We start from the raw sequence: 25,117 nt of genomic DNA, 5'->3' as shown, positions 1-25,117 counted from the left end.
CCGTTTTTGACGTAGCTTCAGACTTCAGACCAGAATCAGCTACGTTGGATTCTGTGCGCATCTCTCCACAGCAAACATGGCGGACGGTGAGTTCATTGTCGAGCCCAAACGGTTTTGGTTCTTGTTTTTTAGAAAGATTTGCTCTCCGTTCAGTGGTTCCGATTCTTCTTGGCACTTTAACGCTCAGGTTCCCCGGCGCTGGCTGGTTTCTATCCGCGGTTCGGTTTATTTACCGAACTAAAAGTGCTTCGGCAGCAGTTGCTAAGCTAACGGCCGTTTACTTTGCTTTGTAGAAGCCTTCAGTTCAGCTAAATTAGCGCCAGAATTCCACAATTTAACAGCAAAAAAATTCAGTTAAAAAAAGTAGTGAAATGTAGCGGGGATGACCATAAAACGCTTTTTATTAAAACGATCAGAGGATCTAAAAGAGCGAATGGGGAGCTGGATTGTGCTTTTATTTACGCAGGAACGAAATTAATGGATTATATAGGATATATGTAGGTATCATTCATTTACAGACAGGCGCATATTGTGTCCCTTCATGTGTCTGTTGTGTTTAAACAGGGCTCAATGGAAAAGCAGTGTTCCGTTGCACTAACCGACAGTTGTTTCTGTTAAAATAGGATAAGCTTCATGTTTTCAGACATGGCTGAGTTTGACCGTTTGACAATCCACCTCACAGAGCAGAGATCTCATGAACAACGATAAGAAAATAAGTAAATTCAGAAAAATAATGCCTTAAAAGAAAACAACGTAAACTCTAAGTCAATCAGGCTAAAGCTGCAAATTAAAGTTAGGGGGCGGTTATCTAACACCTGATTGGTCACCCTGCACATTAAGGCGAAGCAAATCGATTACAGAGACTCGATTCGCGTTAACCCCGCCCCCTAACTTTGATGGGTGAGTTTTGATGCACTGCGACACAGGACCATGAAATAATTAAATGCACACTGAAATAATTATTTATATTTTTTTAATAAAATGAAGACATATTTTATTAAATTACTGACACATTTATATATTTAATTCCTTATTTATTTAATGAATTACACATTAAATTAATTGTTTATCGCTGTATTTATTTAATTGTGGCACTTTATATTAGTGACGTGGTTTTAATTAATGAATGACACATTTATTTATTTAATTCCACATTTAATTAATTATTGACACATTTAATTATTTATTTAATGCTTTATTTATTTATTTAATTTTGGCACTTTTTATCCTCCATAGTAGAGCAGAGATCTCTTTGTAGCTGACATGTCAAGTAGCAATTTGAAAGACTTCATAACGATGAGTTTGAAATCTTGGATTATATATAAAAAAATTGGTAGGCGTGAGGGGCATGGAGAATCAAAAATCCTGGCTGCAAAATACAGGGCTGCAGAATGAAACATGACAAGAGAAAAATCCAACTGCAAACCAAAGTGATTTTGTTTTTAAACTTGAAACATCGAAAGTCCAACAAACAAACTACTGTAGCTGGGAGTCCCACCAGACCCGTCCATCTTCACTGCATAATAGGGCTGGGTAAAATTTTTTTTTTATTTTGAATCGATTCCTTTACATTTTTGCAAAATCGATGTCTAGGGAATGAGATCGATTAGTTTTATTGTGACGCGCTTGACGTTCACATTCAAATGAGCAGGAAAGATGCACTCAAAATACTTCAAGCCAGACCACTGCAAATAAAGCTAATGGGTTGATTGAAGACATTAACAAATGGATGCTGACCAGCAAACACCCTGTAGTTGATACAGACGACGCTGCAAATATGGTTTGTGCAGTGGAGATAATGCAGTTCATGAATGTCTACTGTGTCCCCGCGGTGTCACGTCTCTTTGCTCGAGTGAGGCTTCACTTTTTGACTTTTCACAAACAAGTTTACACTTTTGAGACAGTTTTGTTCACATCTCAAATTAAAAGTGTCCGATTTACAAGTTTGCACTTTGTGTTTAATATGAGAGGAAAAAATAAAATACATGAGTGTTTTGAAACACAGATGAACCACTTTCATTATTGTAAAAACAGATCAAATCGAAATTAATTGATTTAGAACTGTATGAATCAAAATCGAATCGATTCAGGACTTTGGCGAAAATATCCAGCACTACTGCAAAATCTACTTATAATTCTTGCTAAACCTCCTGATTGCCTCCTTAGACTAAGGATGTGGAAGAAAGGCCTTGTTTTTCCCATCTGGTGTCTAATATGAACAAAAGCAGGCCTTTTCTTACTTATGCTTTAAAGGAATATTCTTTGGTTCTGCGACAGAAAATTAAGCTATAATCAGTTTTTGAGTTTTGCACTTTTTATTTTTGTAAATAGAAGAGAGGTTATAACATATTTTACATTTGTTCATTTTCATTTCAAAATACAAAACTTCATTTTAATTTGCAGACTTTTCTTTTTATGTCATATTGCAGGGGTAAGCAATTAAAAATCAGCGGGGTCCGAATAAAGAAAATCATCAACCAGTAAAGTCCGGTGACATTTTTAATTATAATGTGTTACTTTAAGCAGAATTTAACACTGAAATAAAATGAGGAGTTTATGTCTCCATGTTATACATTGACTTTTTAAATAAAAACGTTTTAAGTAATAAAAATATTTTAAAATCTAAAAAAGAATTAGATTTTTTTTAGGTAGAGAACAACAATCGTTCAGTTTGATACATAGACAATTTCCTAATTCACATATTTTATAAAACACCTGAACGGACCGTTGTTTTCTTTTCTTTTTTTTTTTTATGGATTAATGAGATCAGTGGGCGACAAAGTCATTCTCAAGCACATATCAAGGAGCTCATTTTGAGTCTGGATTGATATTTATCTTTGATTTGGTTCATGGTGGAGAATCCTGCTTCACAACAGCAGGTTGAGCCAAACATCCTCTAAATGTGCAGGGTCATCTTTCAGCACGCTATTTCACTTTTCTTTCACCAGTTCACCACAGTTCTTTCAGCAGTCCACACTTTCTTACTCATTTTCTCATCGTCTTCTCCTTCTTTCCCATCGCCCGGCTTGCCAAAGGTTTGCCCGCTGTGTCTAACAGTAGCAAGCAGCAGCAACCCAGGCTGGTTGCTGCTGTAGTTGTGAAAATACTGGTTAGCTGATTGGCCTATGTTGGTGATAGACGGGCCAAATAAACCAATCAGATCAATGAAGCATATGACGTACTAACAGCCAGGCTACTCTTGCCGAAACCAGTCGGGAGAAGAGCAAAAACATCTTTTCCTCTGAGAAAAGCCTCCAGAGCAGTGTTTTGCTCTTCTTTCAGTGAAGAAATACTCTGTAATTCCGATAAAACTTGCTCGATAGCCACGCTAACGCTAGTTTCATCGGCTGAAGCCGCCATGTTCTTTAGACTGAACTGTTGCGCTTCTCGTTGCGTCACACCTCAACCTGCCTCAAAGCCAACGCTGATTGGACGTTCGTTTGATGAACGGCTCCAAATTTTCTTTAACGGAGAGTCTCCAGACTGATTAGCGAGTGAAATCTTGAAAGCTTGCGAGATCAGGATGGTCTCACTAGGCTAGAGTGACAGCAGCTCATTGGCTAATTTGTACATGTGCAGCCTGCTGCTGGAAGCTCTGGAGGGTTTTACCGTAAAAACAGCAAAAGTGGCGCAACTGAAATTAGACACCGTCGTCGGGCCAACATGCAGTAATTTATAAATGTTTTAAATGAGGTTGGGTCTGGATTAGCCAATCTGTAAACCTCTGTCATAAAGGAATGATGAAAATCTGTGAAATTTTAAAAATAATTAAATTTTTTGTTTTCTATTTCTCTTTACAATAATAATAAAAAAAAAAACTCATATAATGAGAACCACATTTAAAAATTGTTGCTGTGGCCCAGAATAAAATGGTTTTAGAACTTAACTCAGTCAGAGTTTTAGACTTGATAGAAATCCTGCGTCATCCATGGAAACCGCAGCACAGAGACATGAGATTTGGAGAAAAAATGGAGTAAATGGTCTGTTTTTCTAATGCTCTTCATCGGTACCAAGGACTCGCACTACAATCACAATAACACACATTCACATGCTGGCCACCAACTTTTCAAAAGACAAACACATGGTTGTAGAGCAGGGGCTTGAACCAGCAACCCACTGGTTTCAGGGCCAACCTTCTGAGCTGAGATTTAAAATCATATTTTTCAGGATTCTTGAATCTTGTGAGATCTGCACCCTCTCCTAATTAGTGAAAACAACCAGTTTGACAAACAAGCACATAAATAGGCCTGTTTTTCTTTTTTCTTTTTAAATTTATCTCATTTTTGTCAAAAAAACAAAACTAAACTAAAATGAGAAATTAAACCATTTTATCCTGAGGCTAGCTAAATAAAGGTTTAAAGCCACAAATATGGTATGTCCTTTTAATAAAACCCAACTTATTAAATTTGTTAAATATGTGCTGTAGGAAATGTAATTAAAATTTTTAGTTTTAGCAAAAAGAAAAATGAAGCATTTCATAAAAGGGAAGTGGGAATTTTCTTTGATTAGATTTTTTTTGGTGTGTTGAAAAAATATTCAGGCGAATTATAAGAAAGACTCAAGAACATATTGCTGGTTCTTAAAATAATGTTTTGGAAAAAAAAAAAAAAATCAAAATTTCTATTAAAAACCCTCTCAATCTGCTAAGACTTTATTATTTGTTATTATACTATATTCAGTCATTTTTAAAAGCCATTGTAGGTGATCTAAAGAGCAGGATTTGGCTCCGGAGCCTCAGGTTGCAGATCCCTCCTCTATGTAGTGTTTTAAGCTAATTTCTAATATAAATGCGGTCAGGATAGACCCAACCACCCAAAGACTGAACCAGATATCTGTTTTCAGATCACACAGAAGCTGAACAGCCCATGGAGACACACACACCTGTGAGTAACACACACACACCTGTGAGTAACACACACACACACACACACACTGTAGGATCCCTGCAGGAGCAGCTGACTAAACCTGAATCCTCCTGCAGGTCCCTGAAATCCCGCATGAGTTCAGCCTGGCAGAGAACCTCCAGGTAATGTCTGGACTCAGACTCCCAGCATGCTTTGCTTCAATCTTTGGCACTTCTGAGGTTTTACACTTTTACAAAGATTCCTCCTATTTAGTTTGGTTCTTGTTTTGTATTTCATAGTTTGTTGTTCTGATTGTTGTAATACCAGGCGGTCCAAACGTTGGTTTGGGAAGCGTTCTTATAATGAGGCAGAGAGGTAAATGAAGTCTGGACTGTTTTTTTTTTTTTCTTTCTCAGAGGACGACGGAGAACGAGAAGCTCTCAAAGCAGATGGTGGAACTGCTGGCGCTCCCGACCCGAGCCTACCTGGACCAGACCGTGGTTCCCATCCTGCTGCAGGGCCTGGCAGTGCTGGCCAAGGAGAGGTGGGTTCACACACGCTTCCTGTCATGCAACAGTGACCCGTCCAATCAGAGATCCGGGTTGGTTTTAAAAGTCTGGATCTTTTCTCTCCTCAGGCCGTCGAAACCCATCGAGTATCTGGCCATGTATCTGCTGAAGAACAAATCCCAGTTTGAGGACCGGAATTAAAGCCTCTGCCGCTCCTGCTTGTTTATGATCCGTGTTTTTCGTTTTGTTTGTTTTTAAATCTAGAATAAACTCCTTGTGAACAATCGCTGCCTCCTGCTGGCTCCTGATGGAACTACCTCTTCGTTTACTTATTCTCTGATTAAAGCTCTGCTGATGATGAGGAGAAGAGTCTTGATTCTGATCGGGTTACAGGGGAGGTCTGTTGCAGCTTCCGCACAGAACCCGTCAGAACGTGAACCGGGTTGGAACCAATTATGATGGAAAGAATCCTGAATATTTATTGTTTTTAGGTGGTTTAACTGGTTGCCCTCAAACACAGTAAGGAGGGAACATGTTAAACTGTTCTGGACTTTTATTCTGAAAGGGCCAAAATGCCATGACATCAGTGAAACATGTTCCTGTGGAGTCAGCCGAAGAGGGACGACGAGGATGAAACTCATCAATTCCTAAAATAATTGTTTAGACTGCAGAGAAATCCAGAACTACATGTAGGATTCTGTTCTTATAAGCAGACCTCTCTGATCTTCTGTTGGGTTAAAAAAGGATTAGACAGAGCGTAGGCTGACAGGAAGTGATCGGGTGATTTCCTGTTGAGAGGACGACATCATCTTTGGGGCCAATATAAATGCTCCAGATTTTGCTTCTCAGATTTTCTTTCACAGTTGGTTGTTTTTTTCCCCAACATCATTGTTTTTGAAGACATGAAAGGAGCTGGGCCTCTGGCTGGACCGCCCTGAACTTTCAAAGGTTAATTAAGATCACGTTTGAAGAAGCTTGTGATCGGGTTCCACGTACTTTTGGGTTAAAAGGTCCAAATTACATCCAAAGTCTTTGTCGTGTTTAAGAACTCCTAAAATAGGAATGGGTCTCAGACAGCAGCTCTTGTTCCAGTTAAGTTCATTTAATTTTAACATTTACAGAGAAATAAAAGCTGAAAGGGTTCATAAAAAAAAAAGGCAAACCCAGAAAATCAACATTCCGATATACGGAGGCCCAGATGGGTCAATAATATAAGAAACTTTTCATCACATGTAAATAATGAACTAGGTTTTACAAACGACCAAGTTAATTAAATTTTTTGCTTTTAGTTCTTCCAGGGAGGCTTTTATTTTGAAATTGAGTTCTCTGGTTAGACAGATGATAGTGTAGTAAAATATTTAATTCTTTAAGGATAATATCTAAAACAGCTTGTAAACATTACAGGGAAACTACAACTCCCATGATGCTTTTCAACAGGCAGTGTCCAATCCCAGAGTTCAAGTGAGATTACATTTAACAGACTTCTTTGACCTGAGGATTGTGGGTAGTGTATTTGGAGCTGCAGGAGGACATGTTGGATTTAATCAGATGAGAAGTAAAAAAAAAAAACCTAACTAACCCTGTGGCCCCACCCACTTTCAGATCCCGGTCGTTGCATATCAATTGGAAACATCCGAGGGCATCTCCTCTGAAAACGCAGAGCGGAGACCACCAGGTGACACCATAAGGTCAGAGAGCGTATGACATCACTTCCTGCTGCTCAGGAGGGGTCTTTGTGCGTCACATCGGATGGCAGTAGCAGGCAGATCAGCAGACTGTGAGACCAACAAGGAGGAGGTGGGCAGGAATGGGGCGGAGCTTCATCTCAGATGTAGAACTGGTGATTGGCTAAGCTGTCCATGAAAGGCTGAACCAGGAAGTCGGTGGAGAAGTAAAAGATGAGGCCAAAGGTGATGGATATGGGCAGTGCAGGCAGAGCTTTCTTAAAGATGGCCAAGAGGAGCAGCGTCAGGCACAGACCCTGCGGGTGAAAAAAACAAACAAAACATCAAGTTTGTTAATCTGATTCATTGCATGAATAATGTTTACTATTAACTAAAAGTCTTATTTTTCCCCCCGCTTGTTTTCTTTATTCACCTTAACGGATTATTTTGTGTTTTTTAATGTTAATTTAAGCATTAAGGTGGAAAAATATGCGCAAATGTATATTATGATCACAGCATTGCTAATATTGTAACAGTACTTGCACAAAAATGTCAACGGCAGATTATTTAATCCTATAGGAATCCTGTGGAGAGAAAGCAAAAACTGAGATATGTGCTTTGGTTTTGTTAGCACCTGTTGTAGACGAGCTGCTGCATTTTGGAAACTGCATAGGTTGACGATTTATGTAATCCAAGATACAAGATCATGTCCTAAATTGTACATCTTATTGGCGACCCCAAAAGAGCAATTAGATGTATTTTTAGCGGACGAAAACCGCCAGCCGCCAGAATCAGTTCAGAATTTTCACCGATCACAGTTTTACCAACAGGAAAAATAGAATAAATCACTGAAGACAAACAGGATTCTCACAAAGCTGTTGCCAATACATCTACACACATTCACACTTCTAAGCAGTCTAAATTCATAATTTCCTTATCTCTAATTAAATAGAAGACCCTTTAATTACTGGTGCGGTATAACTCTCCTTCTCTCCCATAATACAATAAAACTAGTTCTAAAAATACATTAATTGCTTATTTCCCTTAATTAATGTTAGTATAATGATGTCAATGAGTTACTGTATTTTTATTGTCAGCATGTTAACAGTTTAAATGTCAAATAAGTAAATACATTCCACGTGTGAGTTTCACTGCTGCCACGCTGTGGTTTAAAAGGGGAACTGCTTGTTCTAGAGCTGGAGAATTTCCTCCAATTTGAACACATCATTTGCCTGGGGTGGACATTTCTAATCCATTTAGAAAAATTGAAATTAGGAAAAAAAAAAGGAAATACAAAAATAAACTGAAAATTACTGTAATGTTAAAAAAAAAAAAAAAAAAGCTTTAAGTAACTTAGCATTTTATTTTAGTAACTTAGCATTTTCTTTCTTTGATTTTATTTCATTTTATTTTTCAAAAAAAAAAAAAAAAAAATCAGAAAATTTGAGATTCAAATATTTTATATTCATGTTTTATTTTTTTCAAATGTCTATTTTTCTACATTTTTTTCAATTTCTCTTTGCTAGGTCTTGAATAAATTATTATCAAAGACAAATACAAAACACCCCACTTGCTTTGACCAATAAAAATGTTGTTGCTTATGTCCAGCAGACCAATAGAAATGCGTCTTCCCTCTTCACTCCAGAGGAAAGCCCGCCCTCAGAAGTAAAGAGAATGTAATCTAAAAAATGAAATTAGGGAAGAATCCAATTCATAAGACTAAATCTAAAAAACAGAAACTAAAAAAAATGTATATTTTCTTGATTTTATTGAAATCTGAGAAATAAAATTTATATTGAAAATATCTCGAAATCTGAAAAAAATAAAAGTTACTCAAGACCTTTTTTATAAATAAAAAGCCATGGTCTCTTCAAATTTCTATATACAAATCTTGTTTTTTGCAAAAAAAAAAAAAAAGGTATAAAATTCACTCCATACATTTGTCTGTTTACAGCGTTCTAAAACTGCCTCACGCACTGACTCAGGACGACTGCCAGTTCACCTGCACGCATGGATGCACGAGCCATAGCGCACCCAAAAGCTCCTACAGGAAACATGAGAATGCAGCAAGGAAAAAAAAAATACGACGGCTTCACAGGGGACAAACTTCAGGGGAAATTTTCTATGTCCAGAAATCCTTTAATGGGTTTCTTTTCACGGCTCTTTTCAAAACTTTCCAAGGCCTTAAACGTACTCTTTGAAATAAAAATAAAAAATGTCCACGAAAAACCAGAAACAGACACAAAAATCTGAATTCAATGTTAAAAGCAACAAAAGGAAACCAAAAACAGTTGAATCAGTAGGTTATATCTAACCACAGATCACAGAACTGCTTTTAACAGAGAAATTCAATTCAGTTTATTTATATAGCGCCAAATTCACAACACATGTCATCTCAAGGCACTTTACAGAAATCATGAGGAAAGTCTACATCCAAGGCAACAGTTATTGTGACTGGCTGAACAACCAAACGACTCTTTGGAAAGGAGAGGAAATAAAATTATTGATCTTTTCCTGTGCTTATCAGCCTCCTTAAACCTGAAGACTTTGATTTGAAGTCCTGTTGTTTTAACACCTCTTCTTTATGATTGTTTCCTCATCCAGGGATATTTACCTAAACATGTGCTTCTGACCCTAAAAAAACCCAGAAAATCCTGATGCCCTCTGCCTCACCAGGGGCCTTTAAGAACAAACAGTGCTTCAGGCAAAACCCATGGTGTTAGAAAATCAACGGTGCAGGAAAAAAGTGCTAAAAGCAACACAAACCCCTGCAATCAACAACAAAAAACGTTCTGCTAAACTCACCTCAATACATTTAATTATGAATCCATTCAGTTTTATTAAATCCAGGAGCATCAAACCTTATGTAATCAACTTTGCTCAAAACCCAAACGATTAACCTGAACTACATTTAGCTTTAAAACAATGATGGAAACAACCTCAATCTAATAGAACAGGAGATAATATCTGTTTTGTCTCCTGTAGATTTGAACTCTCACCAGTCTGAGTATTAACTATCAGAGGGTAACATCGCTTCTCACCAAGAATGAAATGTGGGATCGGTAGATTAAAGACACACATTTTTCAGTTAATTAATGTGTTCCATAACGTTTTGGATGATTAAATGAGTCATTTCAGGTTGAACAAAGGTATTCTTGGCCGCCCTGTTGGTCTGTGGGGGAAATACCGCACTTGCAATTGCAGGAGCCCTCGGCCCGCACCCACAGGCTCAGAAGTCTCGCGAGAGTCGGTCTTGCTTTACGGCGAGAACTGCTACACGCCCCCAGTTAAAAGCATGCTCGTTGCTAGCACAGTGGCGATCTTTGTGCAGTTATGCTACGTTCACATCGGACGCAGCAAAATCGCGTCTGCTGCTTCATTTTTGCTGCTTGTACCAGTTAGTTCTGACGCGCAGCTGAAGCAACTTTGCTGCTCTGGCTGCGCGGTGCAAAAGTGTGTCTGACGCGCGTTGGGCGGAGCTTCACTATCCTTTCTATGCCTTGCAGCTATATTTGCTGTGATCAGTGGGAATAAAGTAGTTTTAATATGTGTTTAAGTGAGAAAATACACCTGAACACGTAATCAGTGCCGTCAGTTCATTCAGATTATCATCCTGCCTTACAATATTTTTTCTGTCGGAGCCGCTCAGACCCCCACATACCACGGTGCGCCGACAGTAGGAATCCCTTCATCAGCAGCCTCTGGCCGGGTCGCCTCCTCGCGGTTCACCGCGGCAGCTGGTAGGTGTTTTTCATCTAAATAATCCAAACTGCAGGCAGCAGGATAATAAAAGCCAACATATTCTGCCGGCAGATTTCTGCATTTTAAGTTAATTTAGGCGTCAATAAACTGTTTAAGAGGAGTGATCATAGCCTCTGATCATCAGCGCTGAGTCTCTCTCCCTGCGTCAGATGATTAAACGCGCTGCTTCTGCTGCTCAAAACGCGCCGCGGGACCTTTTGCTGCGCCTTGACGCGCGTCAACCATTGACTTTGCATGTAAACTCGCTGCTTCTGTCGCGCCTGCTTCGTCCGGTGTGAACGCAGCGTTAGTCATTTGTTGCGTTCGCCTGTCTGCTAAGCTCAAAACAACCGCGCCTGGCTTGACGGAGAAACCAGGAGAACAGCTGTGCATATTTACGACAGTGCACTTTTACTTTCGCCCTCTGGGGGGAGCCTCGCTGGAAAATCAACACCAGTTGCATAGTGTACCTTTAACTCCTAACGAGTCAGGTGTGCTGGAATCTGAGGTGGATATCTGTAGACAATCACACATCTGTTTGTATATCCAAGTAGTGGTGTGTTTAACTGTCACCAGCTGGTACCGGTTCTAGGGGTGTAAATAATAATCGTTTTGTATCGATGGATCGATCCAACAGCCGACGATTCGATGCATCGATACGTCCGCAAGATAATCGATTCATGTTTTTTTTTCCTCCGGTCTATTTTTATTCATTTGCTCCTGGGCGTAATTCTCCCTCCCGTGCTGCGGTGGCGCTAAACCTATTTTGCCCTCCTACCTCGCTTCCTGGTTATACTCTTACAGCAGTGTGTTGCAGTGAGCTTGACAATGACATTTTTAAATTATAAATATTGAAGCGTCATCTGTGCTACACACTGTGGGTCTAGATACGGCCGAGGCGGAGAGGAAGTGGGGGCGAGTTTAGTCCGACGACGGAGGGACATGAGGGCCAAAAAGGCCGGAGATCAAGGTGGAAAAAGGGTCCCAGCGTTCTCGCACACCTCGCTCTTCTAGCGGGTCAAACTTCACGAGTTGTTTTCCGCAATTTCGGTCATAAAAACAAAACAGGCCGGCCTCCTGTCTGCGGCACTGTCTGCGGTCAGCTACAATTTGGGAGAGGAGCAGCGGAGCGTCTGTGGAGGGGGCGGGACGTCTGGAGCCGAGGTATTGCATTGCCCTCATTGCACTGATTTTCTGCAGTATTTTTGCAGTATTTTTTGATGCAACTTTTCTACTTCTGTTATTTGCTGTTTCTAAAACAAAATGCATAACGATATTACAGCTTTCATTGATTTATTTCAAACTTGAAACTTTGTTTAGCCTGTAAGGTGTAAAAAATAAAATAAATTAACCGATTAATCGAATCGAATTGTGGTGTATTCTTGGGTATAGAAAATATCGAATGATGGATGTGATTTACACCCCTAACCGGTTCCAGTTCTCACTATGCAGTGTTCTTTTAAACCAGAGCTTTTTAGACAGGATGGGTATTTCAGTCAGAAATATAAAATTCCCCTAAACCGAGGCTCTCATTGCAGAGAGGAGACAATCTCTAAATTTAATCAGAGCTAGAACAGCACTAAGGTTAATATAAGGATCCCAACTGTGAATAAATCTATTTCAGTGAATAGAGGGTGTTTTCATTCAACATGTGCAAATTATTTTTGATGGTTAGAAGTGTCTCACTAGTGCAGATGCATTGCACCCATTGGACCTGATACAAACACTGGGGATGAGCTAACACACTTGCAGGTATCAGAAAGTTGTTGGTTTCATCATAAATATCCCCCCATGTAGAAATAGTCTCTCTGACTGCAGAAAAGCTCTGTTGCCATGGCTACTTTGACAGGAGGTTGGAAACCTTTGTAAAATTGCCCCCCTGCCTTTTTAAAATAAATAGAAGCCACTTGCAGCCCCATTTTATATCAGATCTCTGATTGTTCCTTATGTTTCTTACAGAGCACTTTTGATCTACAGGTTTACCGTACTAGTGGTTCCTAGAATTTCTAAAAGTAGAATTGGAGGCAGATCTTTTAGTTATCAGGCTCCTCTCCTGTAGAACCAACTACCAGTTTTAGTCCGTGAGGTAAAAACCCTGTCTACTTTCAATGCTAGGCTTAAAACCTTCCTTTTTAATAAAGGTTAGATTGGCTCAGGTTATCCTGAGCAATCTCTATAGTTATGCTGCTATAGATTTAGGATGCTGAAGGACATAGGGACCTCTTTTTATCATTCCATCTCTATTCTCCCATTCTGTGGTATTTTTTTAATTTCATCTTCGAAATTTCTGTAATTTGAACTTCTGCTGTTTTATGTTTTGCTTCTTTAAATGCTCCACTTAGTACTTTGTTTCAGTGCTTAGTCCTGTTTCATCCCTGGAAATACAATAGTTATGGGTTCACCTTTTACAGATCAGTCTGGTCTGATAAAAATCCAGATCTCCGCCTCCGCTCCAGTATTACAATTAGGGCTGCAACAACGAATCGATAAAATCGATAAAAACCCACTTTTAAAAGCGTTGGCAACGAATTTCATCATCAATTAGTTGTGTCGCGCGATTAATGCGTCATCCGCCGCAGTCGTCATCACTGCCACTTGACTGAAACGGGGGAAGAAAAAAAAATACGGCAGAGCGAGCCAGCGCCGAAGGTATAGTGTTGCCAACTCAGCGACTTTGTCGCTATATTTAGCGACTTTTCAGACCCCTCCAGCGACTATTTTTCAAAAAAGCGACTAGCAACAAATCTGGCGACTTTTTACGGTGTCACTGGCGGCTTTTGGAGACTCTTACGTGAAAGCATGTATCGTTCCTACTCCTGCACCGTGGGGCGCCTCCCCCATCCCAACCCGGTTCTCCTGCTCCCGCAGGAGTCCCTCTCAGCGCTGCAGTCAGAGCCGCATGATGTTTACCCTCAGCGTCCAGACTGCAAATGAAGCGCGCATGCGCCGGGATTGATGGCGCAAATTGATCACAATAATTAAAATAGACTGTGCTTTGTAAAGCGAAAAAAGTCGTGACATGCAACTTTTGTAAAAACAAATGAACATGGCACGGAACCACCGCTGTTATGATGCAGCAGCTGAAAAGGAAACACGTTGGAGCCTTCGATGGCAGTGAAGATAGCTGATCAGCAGGATGAGTGACCATGTTTGTTTAGTTTTAAAGTGGGGAAACGTTACGTTAGTTTCTCAGGTAGCTCATCTGATGCTTTCCTTACCTTGTTAGTAGGTTACAGACAGTGATAAGGTTGGCTACTTATTTTACTTTTAATTTCATTTGAATTAGCTTAAGCAGCGTTTAGATTTTCTTTATAAATAAATTAACTTGCAAATTATGAGGGCAAGACTTTTAAAGTTTAAATCTTCTGGCAAAGATAAAAGAAGATCCTGCAATTTATGGAAGTAAAGCAGAATAAAATCCAGCAAGATCAGTAATATGTCAATTAATTATCTGCCACATTCCCATGTAAATATCTGTCTTTGGAGGATGTGTTTTTTAGCACCCCTAGTTCTCTCATTTCTATTCCAAATACAATTTATAATTTGAATCACAGGGCTATTTTTATCTCTATGGTTGAGTATTTTCTCAAGTAGCAACTTTAACTGCTATACTTTCCTGTCTTAAAAGGCAGAACTCTTCTAGTCTAAAAAAAAACTCATTTGTTGAAATGGGGGGGCCTATTGTTTGAACCCCTTAGGGGCTTTTAAAAACAAAAATGTTTTTTTGCGCTTTATGAAACAAAGTACCCTATATTTTGTGGATGTACAGCTACATTTCTCATGTAAGTTTGCGTAGTTTTATCACAAACATTTATTTTTCATATTGCACCAGTACAGTTAATGAGCAACCTGTACTTGTGTGCTTGTTTGTTCTGTCTAAAATGTTTATTTTGGAATAAAGAGGTTAATATAAAAAATATTTTTTGTCCGATTCATCGAGTAATCGAAAAAATAATCGGCCGATTCATCGATTTTTAAAATAATCGTTAGTTGCAGCCCTAATTACAATGCTTGTAAAAAACAGTTTTAAGAGGACATTATGAGTTAATTGCACGGAACATATTTTAATCTAATAATCCATTAATTGTAAGTCTCCTATTTTTTGGCATCCTGAGTTTGAAGTGTAGAAAAAGCAGAGAAGGTTCATAAACAATCCTTACGATGAGGATGGCCACGAAGCAGGCCAGAGTGGTGTTCCAGTCTCCTCCAGTCGCTGCAGCTTTTCCAACCAGGACGCTGTAGAAGATGAAGTCTCCCAGCCCCAACTTCACGCCGCCTGTAGATACATCATCATTATCATCATCATCAGCATCAACCAGCTAGGCGCTAGGCTGCAGCGGCTTTACTCACGTTCCTCTTCCAGCTCATCTTCATGCGTCTGATTTGGTTGTCGGCTCGCAGGCACTGCCCTCCTGCTATTTAGCTCCGCCTCGTCATCTATAAGACAGAGGGTTGCCATAGAGACAGGATTTAACAGAACAAATGAAGGGGACATTCCTTAGGTGTGATGGCTGACCTGTGTCGGAGTGCTGAGCATCAGACGGATTGGCCATGGTCACAGTCCACATCATGGCGGCTGCAGAAAGGTCAACAACAGCTTAAAACAGGCTTTTTTCCTGCTGCTCAACCAATCAGAGACCTCGTTTGGACCGGTAGTTGAAATGTGGTCCATCCCTAAGATAACAGCAGAGAACTCACAGGAATAGATGAGGGCGGGGAAGATCGGCTCGTTCCGCTCCTGAGCCGTTTCCACCAGCATCCGGAGGGGTCCTTTAGGACTGAGGACGGCCACGAGGTCTGCAGCAAGGCATGATGGGAGAGTAAACAGGAAAAGAATAGACTTAGACAGCTTTTATTGAAATCCCGTTTTGTGTAGCAGTGATCAAATGTAAACGGTGTGAGAAAAAAAAAAAACATGGTGTAAAATAGATATGGAAGTTCAGAGAATTTCAAAACAGATATAAATGGTGCAAAAATGCAGTATTTGGTTTGGTGATGAGGGTCATGAGTGTTTCCTGTGATGTTTGAGGTCAGTGGAATACGACCTTCACTTTATCATTGTGTTCTGTGTTCTGTTGCTGCTGCTTTGTTTCCCTCTTTGCCAATTTGTTCTGTTAATCATGTCTTTTAGTGCTTCCTGCACTAAATGTATTACTGAGTTCTCGCCTGCATTTTGGTGAGACCATCTACTCTTCTAAATAAAGATTGTACACGATCCACACGACAGTAAGAACCAGAGACAAGATGCAAATCTTCCAGAACTTACCATAGACGGAGATGGCTGCCAGGATGACCCAGGTGGACCACTCGGGGAGGTACTTGATGAAGACCAAGGCCATGAGGGCGCTGATGACGATCAGGTAGGCCTGCTGCAGCTGCAGGGGCCCCTTCCAGTGGATGCACACCATCCCCACCGCCCCGAAGTTCCAGACGATCATAGCCACCGTCAGATAATCCACTGCTAGGTTATACGTCTTAAACACCTCACTGGCAGCACCGAAAAAACAAAAAATGATGATGATTCAGAATCGGAATGTTTCCACAATCAGGAGCTGCACCATATGAAGGAGCCGGACTATGCAGGATGCAGAAAACAAGCCTGGGATTGATCTATATTATTTGATATGCAGACAGTGATTTGCCTACATGTAATGAATGCTGGCGTACCATAAATAATAAATTATAAATAAATTATGAACAGTTCAGTTTGTGCCTTCAAGTCGATCGCCGATAGGAAGACGTTACTTGGATATAACAAAAAGGGAATATCTTCGTAACGGCTCGAAATGACACAAAACTTATATGGGTGAGTAGAACATAATGTAATAACGTAAAATCAAGGGCCCAATGTAAAAAAACCAGCGTTCCCCTTTAAAGAATGGATTCACAGTTTGCAGCCTTAGCTGCGGTGCCGCAACGTAATCGACCTTCAAACATGGGGATACATCGCGGATGTTCTGAACCGTAACACTGATCCGGAAAGAAGAAGAAGAACCAAAACTCACCCCAGATACATGAAGCTGAACCAGAAGAGCAGCATGAGGGAAGACAGGATGAGCCATCCATGGATAAACTGAGCGACAAAGAGAAGAAGAAACACAGCATCAGCCTGAAATGAACTTCAGATTCAGAACCAAAGATATAAGATGAACGGACCATCAGCCACTTCAGAGGACTAGCATCCCGGAGCTCTGCATGGAATCAGTTCTAGTTCTATGCTGGGGTTTCTGAGATCCGGATCATTTAACAGTGAGCTGGCTGACAGGTCAGATCATTCACAGACATCTCTAAACCATCCCAGCTCTATAGTGTGTATAAACTAGATGCAACCAGTCAGGCTCGGACTGGTAATCTATGATACCGACACTGGCGGGGGCCGGCCCTCCTTAAATCATACCCCAACACTTACGCTCTGGCCGAGGCACCTACCTGTGACAGTAAATAACTCAAGGAGCTCAAGAAGTAATATAATGTCAACTACTTAAATGATGCATGCAGTATAAATAGCCCTTCCTTGTCATGCACATCCATATGGGGTAATTTTCTATTTCTTCAAACTGTAAAATCCTTGCAAAAAAACTAAATTATAATAAAACTAAAATACTTTCTTTAAACCAAACTGCAATGTTCCTCTTATATTGTAGAAGCAGTTTTATTGCTTTATATATATATATATATATATATATATAAAACCTTACACATGGCCCTATACTTACTTAGCAACAAAACAGTACATGTTGAAGTTCAAGTATGAGACTTAGCAATAATCCAGTAAGCTTTCGACATTATATTCCTGTGCATGTGCAGTTATGTAATGCGATGTGGAAACTATAAATGCAGCCTGAATCGACTGAAGGTTGGGGGATAACAGGATTTTTGATGATGCGTTGCTGGATGTATGAAGTGTTTAAAGGAATTGTACACCCAAAACATGATTAGCCTTCGTTTTCTACTCACCCCCATGCTGAACAACTCTCTGGAGTACTTTTTTGATATCTCAAATGCATCTGGAGATCTGGGAGGCTTCTTGCTGTCTGCTGACATTCAAATAATGGAGGTCTATGGTGTCCGAGACAGAAAGGTCCAAAACGTCCACAAAAAACGTGTCAATATTCCTCCATACTGCTCGTCCAATGTATTCCAAGTGTCCTGAGTGGGTAGCATCCAGAATTTACTCGAAACGAAGTCATTTAGAATGTTTTTAGAGCACAAACAGTAGTGTATAGGATTTCCTAAAAGCGCGTTCACGAATCTACGGAAACCGTGGCAGACCAAACCAGATGAAAGTGCGCATTCAGCTCGGCAAAGAACTCATGCTCTTCCTCAACACTGAAGTCCTCAGACATTTTTCTTTCGTTGTTTCTTTCTTTGCACAGGTAAACAGCACATTTCTTCTTCTACGCTTGCATTATCGGCAGAGCAGACGCTGAATGCGCACTTTCATCTGGTTTGGTCTGCCGGCTTCCGTAGCGTCGTGAACGCGCTTTCAGGAAATCCTATACACTACTGTTTATGCTCTAAAAACATTCTAAATGACTTCGTTTCGAGTAAATTATGGACGCTACCCACTCAGGACACTTGGAATACATTGGACGAGCAGTATGGAGGGATATTGAAACGTTTTTTGTGGTCTTTTATGGACCTTTCTGCCTCGGGCGCCATAGACCTCCATTATTTGAATGTCAGCAGACAGCAAGAAGCCTCCCAGATCTCCAGATGCATTTGAGATATCAAAAAAGTACTCCAGAGAGTTGTTCAGCATGGGGGTGAGTAGAAAATGAAGGCTAATCATGTTTTGGGTGTACTATTCCTTTAAGACAGCTGTATGAATTCGGTTTTGTAATTAAATGTGTCCCCCCCTCTGGATGATAAAATGGTGTGAATCGTGGCCTTCTTTCTGTCATAAGGGAATTCTACCAATGAGCTTCCATAATATTTAGTGAGTTTATGTTAGAATATTTTACAAAAACAGGTTGTGGTGCATGATGGGGTTTTGCATCTAAAGGCTAACATTTCCTGTCTTTGTTGCCAGGTTGGGATGTTTCCCCATGCAGGTTAGGATGGCCGTCTATGAGTAAAAAATTTTTTTCTTTAGACTTATGGCCTAAGAGATCAACAGATTTTGGGTCAAATCGGGCGAGATTTCGTCAAGTGACGGCGCTGTGTGTGTGAGCGGGTGTCTGGCCGGCTTTGTGCAGGTGTGGACGTTACGCAGCAGCAGTCACTGTGGCGTCCGTGTTAATAACCAAAGCCAGTAAAACCGCATTATAGAAGTCATGGTGATGCATGAAGATAGATCGGATAATCCACCGTGTATTCGAATTGTGTTTCACATTTGAGACGCACGCGTTTGACTGTGCTTCTATTTTTTTTTTTCAGAGTGGGGGGTGATTATTGGGTCCATAAGTGGGCCGTTTTAGAAGGAAAAATACCAGGGCCAACAATCGTTCCCAATCCGAACCTGTGACCAGTTCATCCACACCACTGCTAAAACAGGGAGCATACAGGATTATGGATTGTGGTTGCTGAACTGATCTAGATCTGCTGGTTCTACCTTGTAGCAGCGGTACTTGTAGAGGACCACCAGCAGGATGGTCATGACTACGATGACGCTGATCATGATGATGGTGTTCAGCACGGAGTTCAGCAGCCGACGGCCCACGTTCGGGGTGTCCTCTGTGAAGGGCGTGTAGATCCTGCAGACAACAAGGCATGCATCAGATGTGAGACCACACTGCAAAAATTATCTAGAAATAAGTAAAAAATTCTTAAATCAAGTTTATTTACCCTTAAATTTAGTAGGTAAATGGGATGATTTGCCAATGGAATGAGTATTTTTACTCTTTAAATAAGATAATTAGATAATATGCAGGTGCTTTTTCTTATTTTAAATGTAAATTGTAGGGATGCACGATATTGGGATTTTGGCCGATATCCGATATGCCGATATTTTAAAACTCATGTAGCCGATAACCGATATCGATACTGATGTTAAAGCTGGACAAAAATAAGTAGTCATTGAAAATAGCAGTTTTGTTATCCATTTCTGACACTTTGAAAGATAATATACTCAAATATATTTTCATATGCTGATATCAAATTGATTTTTAAAAACGTGGTATCGATCTATTTTACTTTCAAAATCTCATGAAATTTCATCGTTCCGTTTCAAACTCTCGTGATATTTTGCAAATTCTTGTGAGATTTTGTTAGTAAAATAGATCGATACCGCGTCAATATATCAACATATAAAAATATGGCAAAATTTCATGAATTTTCGGGGGATTTCGTAGCATAACGATGACATATAGCAATATTTCATTAGTAAAAGAGATTGATATGGTGTTTTTAAATGGCAATATATCAGCATATGAAGATATTGTGATATTTTAATGTATCAATATTTTTTCCCTCGTCTTTAGGAGTTTTTAAGTCTGTAAAAAAAAGTTTTTGAGGAAGAAGAAGTAGTATTATTTTATTTTTTGTAGACTTTAGAAACTCAGAAGCTGATCAAATATCGGGTTAAATATCGGTGGGGTGGCCGATGTCCGATATTAAGTTTTAAGGCCGATACCGATAGGGGGCCGATTATATCGTGCATCCCTAGTAAATTGTCTTGTTCCATTGGCAAAGTGTCTCACTTACCTCCTCAATTCAAGAACAAATGCACTTATTTTAAGAAACAAACGATTTATTTAGATTTCCATTTTTTCAGTGCAGAACCGGGACCTACAGCTGCTGGGTGGTCTTCTCAGAGTAGAAGCCGATGGACTTGATGGTTGTGACCACAACCACCATGCAGAGGGTGACGGGGACGAACAGCATGATGACATGCTTTGCTCCGTACTTTAGGGAAAGCTCCTCCTCCTCCTCCTCGAGCTCCGCCTCCTGATCCAAACCACCGCAGCCACCTGGACGAGTCCGCCTTCCAAACCCCGCCTAGAGCAACACATAACAGAAGTCATCTGGAAAAAACGTATCAGTTAGAAACGAAGAAATCAGAAGCAGACAAATTACCGCTTTACTGTGGGAGTCCTCTGTTGGGCTGTGGTCCAAGTCCGGTATGTAAGACGGAACCGCGGGGTTCTCTGATGGAACCAGAGCCGTCCGCTCATTGTAGAGCTCCTCATCACTGTCCGATGCACTCATGGCTGCAAACAGAAGGGGGTTTGTTTAGGAGGACTCATCTGCAGAAGCTGCTCAGTGACGCAGTGGGTGGCACTGCTGCCTTGAGGCAAGAAGGTTCCAGGTTCAATTCCCTGCCCGGGTTCTTTCTGCATGGAGTTTGAATGTTCTCCCTGAGCATGTGTGGGTTCTCTCCAGGTATTCCAGCTTCCTCACACAGTTCAAAACCATGACTGTTAATTGGCCTTAAATTCTCCTTAGGTGTGAGTGTGTGCATGGTTCTATGTCCTGTTTGTCGTTGCCCTGGGATAGAATGGCGACCTGCACAGGGTGAACCCCGCCTCTCGCCCATAGACAGTGGCGGTTCTAGACCAAATGTACCAGGGGGCCAGGAGGGGGCCAGCATGTTTTTCATGATATGTGTCAGATGTTAACCATCTCCCAGTACGGTAGTTTTTATTGTTGGGAAAGTACAATGATCGCAAAAAATTACTTTAAAATCACTGACATTCGCTGAAAACGACCCACAAGCGTTGCCGGAGCCATTTTTGTTGTTTTATACACACGTGATTTGGAAAAGGTGCGTGATTTAAAAAAGCCGGGTGATTTTCCGCCAGATGACGTGATACCAAAACGAATAAAACAAGCAAGAAAGCGCTATCATATAGCAGTCTTCTGTACAGTGATGCCGGTCATACATTAAAAAAGTTTCATTAATTTTTTTTCTCTCAGACATTGGAGAGGTGCATTTAAATTTTATAGAGCTAAACATGTTAAATTGGTGACCTGTTATGTTATTATTATTGTCTTGTTGCTGCATTTATTTTAAAAACTAATCCTGAGTCAGTTAAAAGTCAGGGAATTCTGAAATGATGTCAGACTGTGGAAACCCTGTATAAAATAGCTATGTATAATGATTCTCTAGAAAAGTCACATTATATCAATAGTATTATCTTCTATAAACATACCGTGACTCTAAAATAAAAGTTATACATTTGTGACATTGGCTTCTGTCTTGTGATTTATCTTAAGTTTTTAACCTGTCAAGTTTTTTTGTAGATTTTTAACATTACAGTTTATATTTTTCCAAGCACACAACAGTTTAAAGCAAAGTTTAGTTTGAAAAGAATGTGCAGGAAGGATTGAAAAGCATGTTAACACGGTAATGTAGGCTTGAGTTCATTATCTGACGCATGCAGATACACACCAGGAATCTGGAAACATTTAAAAAACAAACATGTTTCATTGATATATATACAAAAATGAATATTAGGAACTATATTTATCAAACATTATACTGGGCAAGTAAAAATGGTTTCTGGGCAAATGAAATGCGAAAGTCACTTGCCCGAAAAATCCTTAACGTCAACCCCTGTGTGTGTTTTTGAAATATATTAAGAGAGCTGCATGAAGTGAAATTTCTATACAATTAGGTTTAACTAAAATTATATTTCTTATTAGGTCAATATACATTCATTTTTACAAAAGAGGGTTAGGGCCACTGAAAAAAAAATAAAGTTAACTGATTTTTAAATTTTATTTCAGTTTAATATGGGGAAAAAAGTCAGAATTCTGACTTTATTCTCAGAATTCTGACTTTTTTCTCAGAATTCTGCCAGCTAACAAACATGTTAGCATCAAGGCATAGCCATGTCTGTTTTAGAGACTAGCTCTCTTGTTTTAATGACTTTCTGCTCCTCCATTAAAGGAATAGTACACCCAAAACACGAGCGCACTTTCATCTGGTTTGGTCTGCCGCGGTTTCCGTAGACTCGTGAACGCGCTTTTAGGAAATCCTATACACTACTGTTTATGCTCTAAAAACATTCTAAATGACTTCGTTTCGAGTAAATTATGGACGCTACCCACTCAGGACACTTGGAATACATTGGACGAGCAGTATGGAGGAATATTGACACGTTTTTTGTGGACTTTTATGGACCTTTCTGCCTCGGGTGCCATAGACCTCCATTATTTGAATGTCAGCAGACAGCAAGAAGCCTTCCAGATCTCCAGATGCATTTGAGATATCAAAAAAGTACTCCAGAGAGTTGTTCAGCATGGGGGTGAGTAGAAAATGAAGGCTAATCATGTTTTGGGTGTACTATTCCTTTAAGACAGCTGTATGAATTCGGTTTTGTAATTAAATGTGTCCCCCCCTCTGGATGATAAAATGGTGTGAATCGTGGCCTTCTTTCTGTCATAAGGGAATTCTACCAATGAGCTTCCATAATATTTAGTGAGTTTATGTTAGAATATTTTACAAAAACAGGTTGCGGTGCATTATTTGAATGTCAGCAGACAGCAAGAAGCCTCCCAGATCTCCAGATGCATTTGAGATATCAAAAAAGTACTCCAGAGTGTTGTTCAGCATGGGGGTGAGTAGAAAATGAAGGCTAATCATGTTTTGGGTGTACTATTCCTTTAATGAGGGGACCCCTCGGGCACGTAAAAAGACGCCTATTTCCATTATTTTCCACCAATGTGTCACTGGCCACCTCAAACAACTCACATCTGAGTTGTTGTGAAGCTGAGTGTTCCCACATCTCTTCCTTCATGGTGCCCATCTACATTAAGATCCAAAATTCTGAGATTAAAGTCAGAATTCTGAGAAAAAAGTCAGAATTCTGAGATTAAAGTCACTTTTTCCCCATGTTAAACTGAAATACAATTTAAAAATCAGTTAACTTTTTTTTTTTTTTCCCCAGTGGCCCTAATACTCTTCCGTACATTTTTGACCTAATTTAAGCTAAAGTGTTTTGAAAACAACATTTAGCAGATGATAGCTAGTATCCTATCTCAATACCACTGAACCTATCACTTTATTGTTTTTAAATAATTAGTAAAGCATAATTTTTAAAGATAAAAAATTTAATAGATCCAAAGGACCTATCAGTAACCATGTCTATTCCAGCGCATATCATCATTAGAATTTCTTTAAGTTTTATGTCTTCAGTGCAGGGGCCATAACATGATCTACAGGGGCACTGGCCCCCATTGGCCCCTGTCTAGAACCGCCCATGCCCGCAGACAGATAGGCACCAGCACCCCTCACAGGGATAAGGGTAAAAAATGGATGGATGGACTCATCTGCAGAGATCTGAAATCTATTTATTTGCACCAGTAAATTCCACAGAACCAAACAGGAAGAGCACTGCCACCCCTACAAGAACCTGCAAATTAAATCTGAGGTTTTTCTTAAAACAGATCCAATCCTTTACTATCTGCTCAAAGAACTGGATCAGATCTGTTCCAATAGAAGCAGTCCAGTTTGCTGAAACAGAACCAGTCCTGTGCATTCTACTCTAATGGATCCCGCAGAACCTGTTCCTCCCTGCTTAAACAAACCCAAACACTTTCAGGTCAGGTTTACACTGAGCCAACTTTTTCTCTGCTACCAAACCGAACTCAGATGCTTCTGACCAGCATATTGTGTGCTAATAAATGTAGAACAACAAACCTGGGTTGTATCGGATCGGCTCTGAAAAGAAAGTCCGAAAAATCTGAAGTGAACACAGAGAAACAAAAAAAAAGAAAATAAATCCGGAACAACAGCGGTCAGCTGATCCGAGCCGGCCACGTGATAATCTCACATGACGTCACCCCAACTCGATCGCTTCACACAACCGAAATTGATAACAAATAATGAATCAAACTCTCTTAAATGTGTTTTCAAATCTAAAATGATATACCTCATTAAATTATGTCATTGCATTACATCAGCTTTTGTAACAGCGCCGCCTGTACATCCGCTCCTTAAAACACCAGCAGACCCGGACCTCTGCCGCCCTCTGCTGACCGCACAGAGTACTGTCGGCCTCAGCGCTCTGCAATGCTTGGCTCTTCCAAAAGGTGGCAGCATTGGGTCGTTTATTGTCACAACAAAATAAGGATTTGCTTTTATAGAAGCCTGTTTTGATCAAAGGACCGGTTGCCTCCAATTTAGAACTGCTTTTAGCAAGGAGATGAGTTTTGATGAAGGTCACGGATTAAATCAAATTTTACATCATTATCATTTTATATTATCAACCTCACATCTGAAGATTTTTACCACCTTCATATTACACAGAAAACTCTTCATGGTATAATAAAATGGTTTATGCAGTGCTTTACTTCAAAAACCTACATCTTAATGAGACAAAAACAATCTCTCCCACAATCTGGGGAATCTGCTTAATATTAATGGTGTAATAGCCCAATAAATGTATGGCCCCTGGTTCCATCCTTAGCAAAA

General features: G+C 39.9%; 2 protein-coding genes across 5 annotated transcripts; one reads left to right on the top strand and one right to left on the bottom strand.

The window, feature by feature from the left end:
- On the top strand, positions 1 to 5,638 carry dpy30 (dpy-30 histone methyltransferase complex regulatory subunit). 3 transcript variants are annotated; one of them, XM_038288240.1, is made up of 5 exons: positions 1 to 86; positions 4,843 to 4,883; positions 4,982 to 5,026; positions 5,261 to 5,388; positions 5,482 to 5,638. In XM_038288240.1, exons 1-5 carry the CDS (start codon positions 77 to 79, stop codon positions 5,552 to 5,554), a joined length of 297 nt encoding a protein of 98 aa, XP_038144168.1. In that variant the 5' UTR covers positions 1 to 76; the 3' UTR covers positions 5,555 to 5,638. The 3 variants fall into 3 exon arrangements, with proteins under 3 accessions (XP_038144168.1, XP_038144167.1, XP_038144169.1); XM_038288239.1 differs by having other exon boundaries at positions 22 to 86; positions 4,843 to 4,904; XM_038288241.1 differs by lacking the exon at positions 4,982 to 5,026 and having other exon boundaries at positions 40 to 86.
- Positions 5,639 to 6,439: 801 nt separating this feature from the next.
- Positions 6,440 to 24,612, bottom strand: psen2 (presenilin 2). Of its 2 annotated transcripts, none has more exons than XM_038288237.1 (11): positions 24,344 to 24,493; positions 20,776 to 20,909; positions 20,492 to 20,697; positions 19,313 to 19,454; positions 16,764 to 16,831; positions 16,025 to 16,245; positions 15,457 to 15,555; positions 15,275 to 15,334; positions 15,109 to 15,195; positions 14,919 to 15,034; positions 6,440 to 7,334 (listed from the first exon to the last, which is right to left on the bottom strand). In XM_038288237.1, exons 2-11 carry the CDS (start codon positions 20,905 to 20,907, stop codon positions 7,179 to 7,181), a joined length of 1,287 nt encoding a protein of 428 aa, XP_038144165.1. In that variant the 5' UTR covers positions 20,908 to 20,909; positions 24,344 to 24,493; the 3' UTR covers positions 6,440 to 7,178. The 2 variants fall into 2 exon arrangements, with proteins under 2 accessions (XP_038144165.1, XP_038144166.1); XM_038288238.1 differs by lacking the exon at positions 24,344 to 24,493 and adding an exon at positions 24,576 to 24,612 and having other exon boundaries at positions 7,179 to 7,334.
- Between the last annotated feature and the right edge of the window lie 505 nt (positions 24,613 to 25,117).

The sequence above is a fragment of the Cyprinodon tularosa genome, unplaced genomic scaffold, assembly GCF_016077235.1.
Source record: "Cyprinodon tularosa strain WSP-4 unplaced genomic scaffold, ASM1607723v1 ctg25, whole genome shotgun sequence".
NCBI lineage: Eukaryota > Metazoa > Chordata > Actinopteri > Cyprinodontiformes > Cyprinodontidae > Cyprinodon > Cyprinodon tularosa.
The sequence above is the reverse complement of the archived record's forward strand: the minus strand, read 5'-3'. Positions and strand labels throughout refer to the sequence as shown.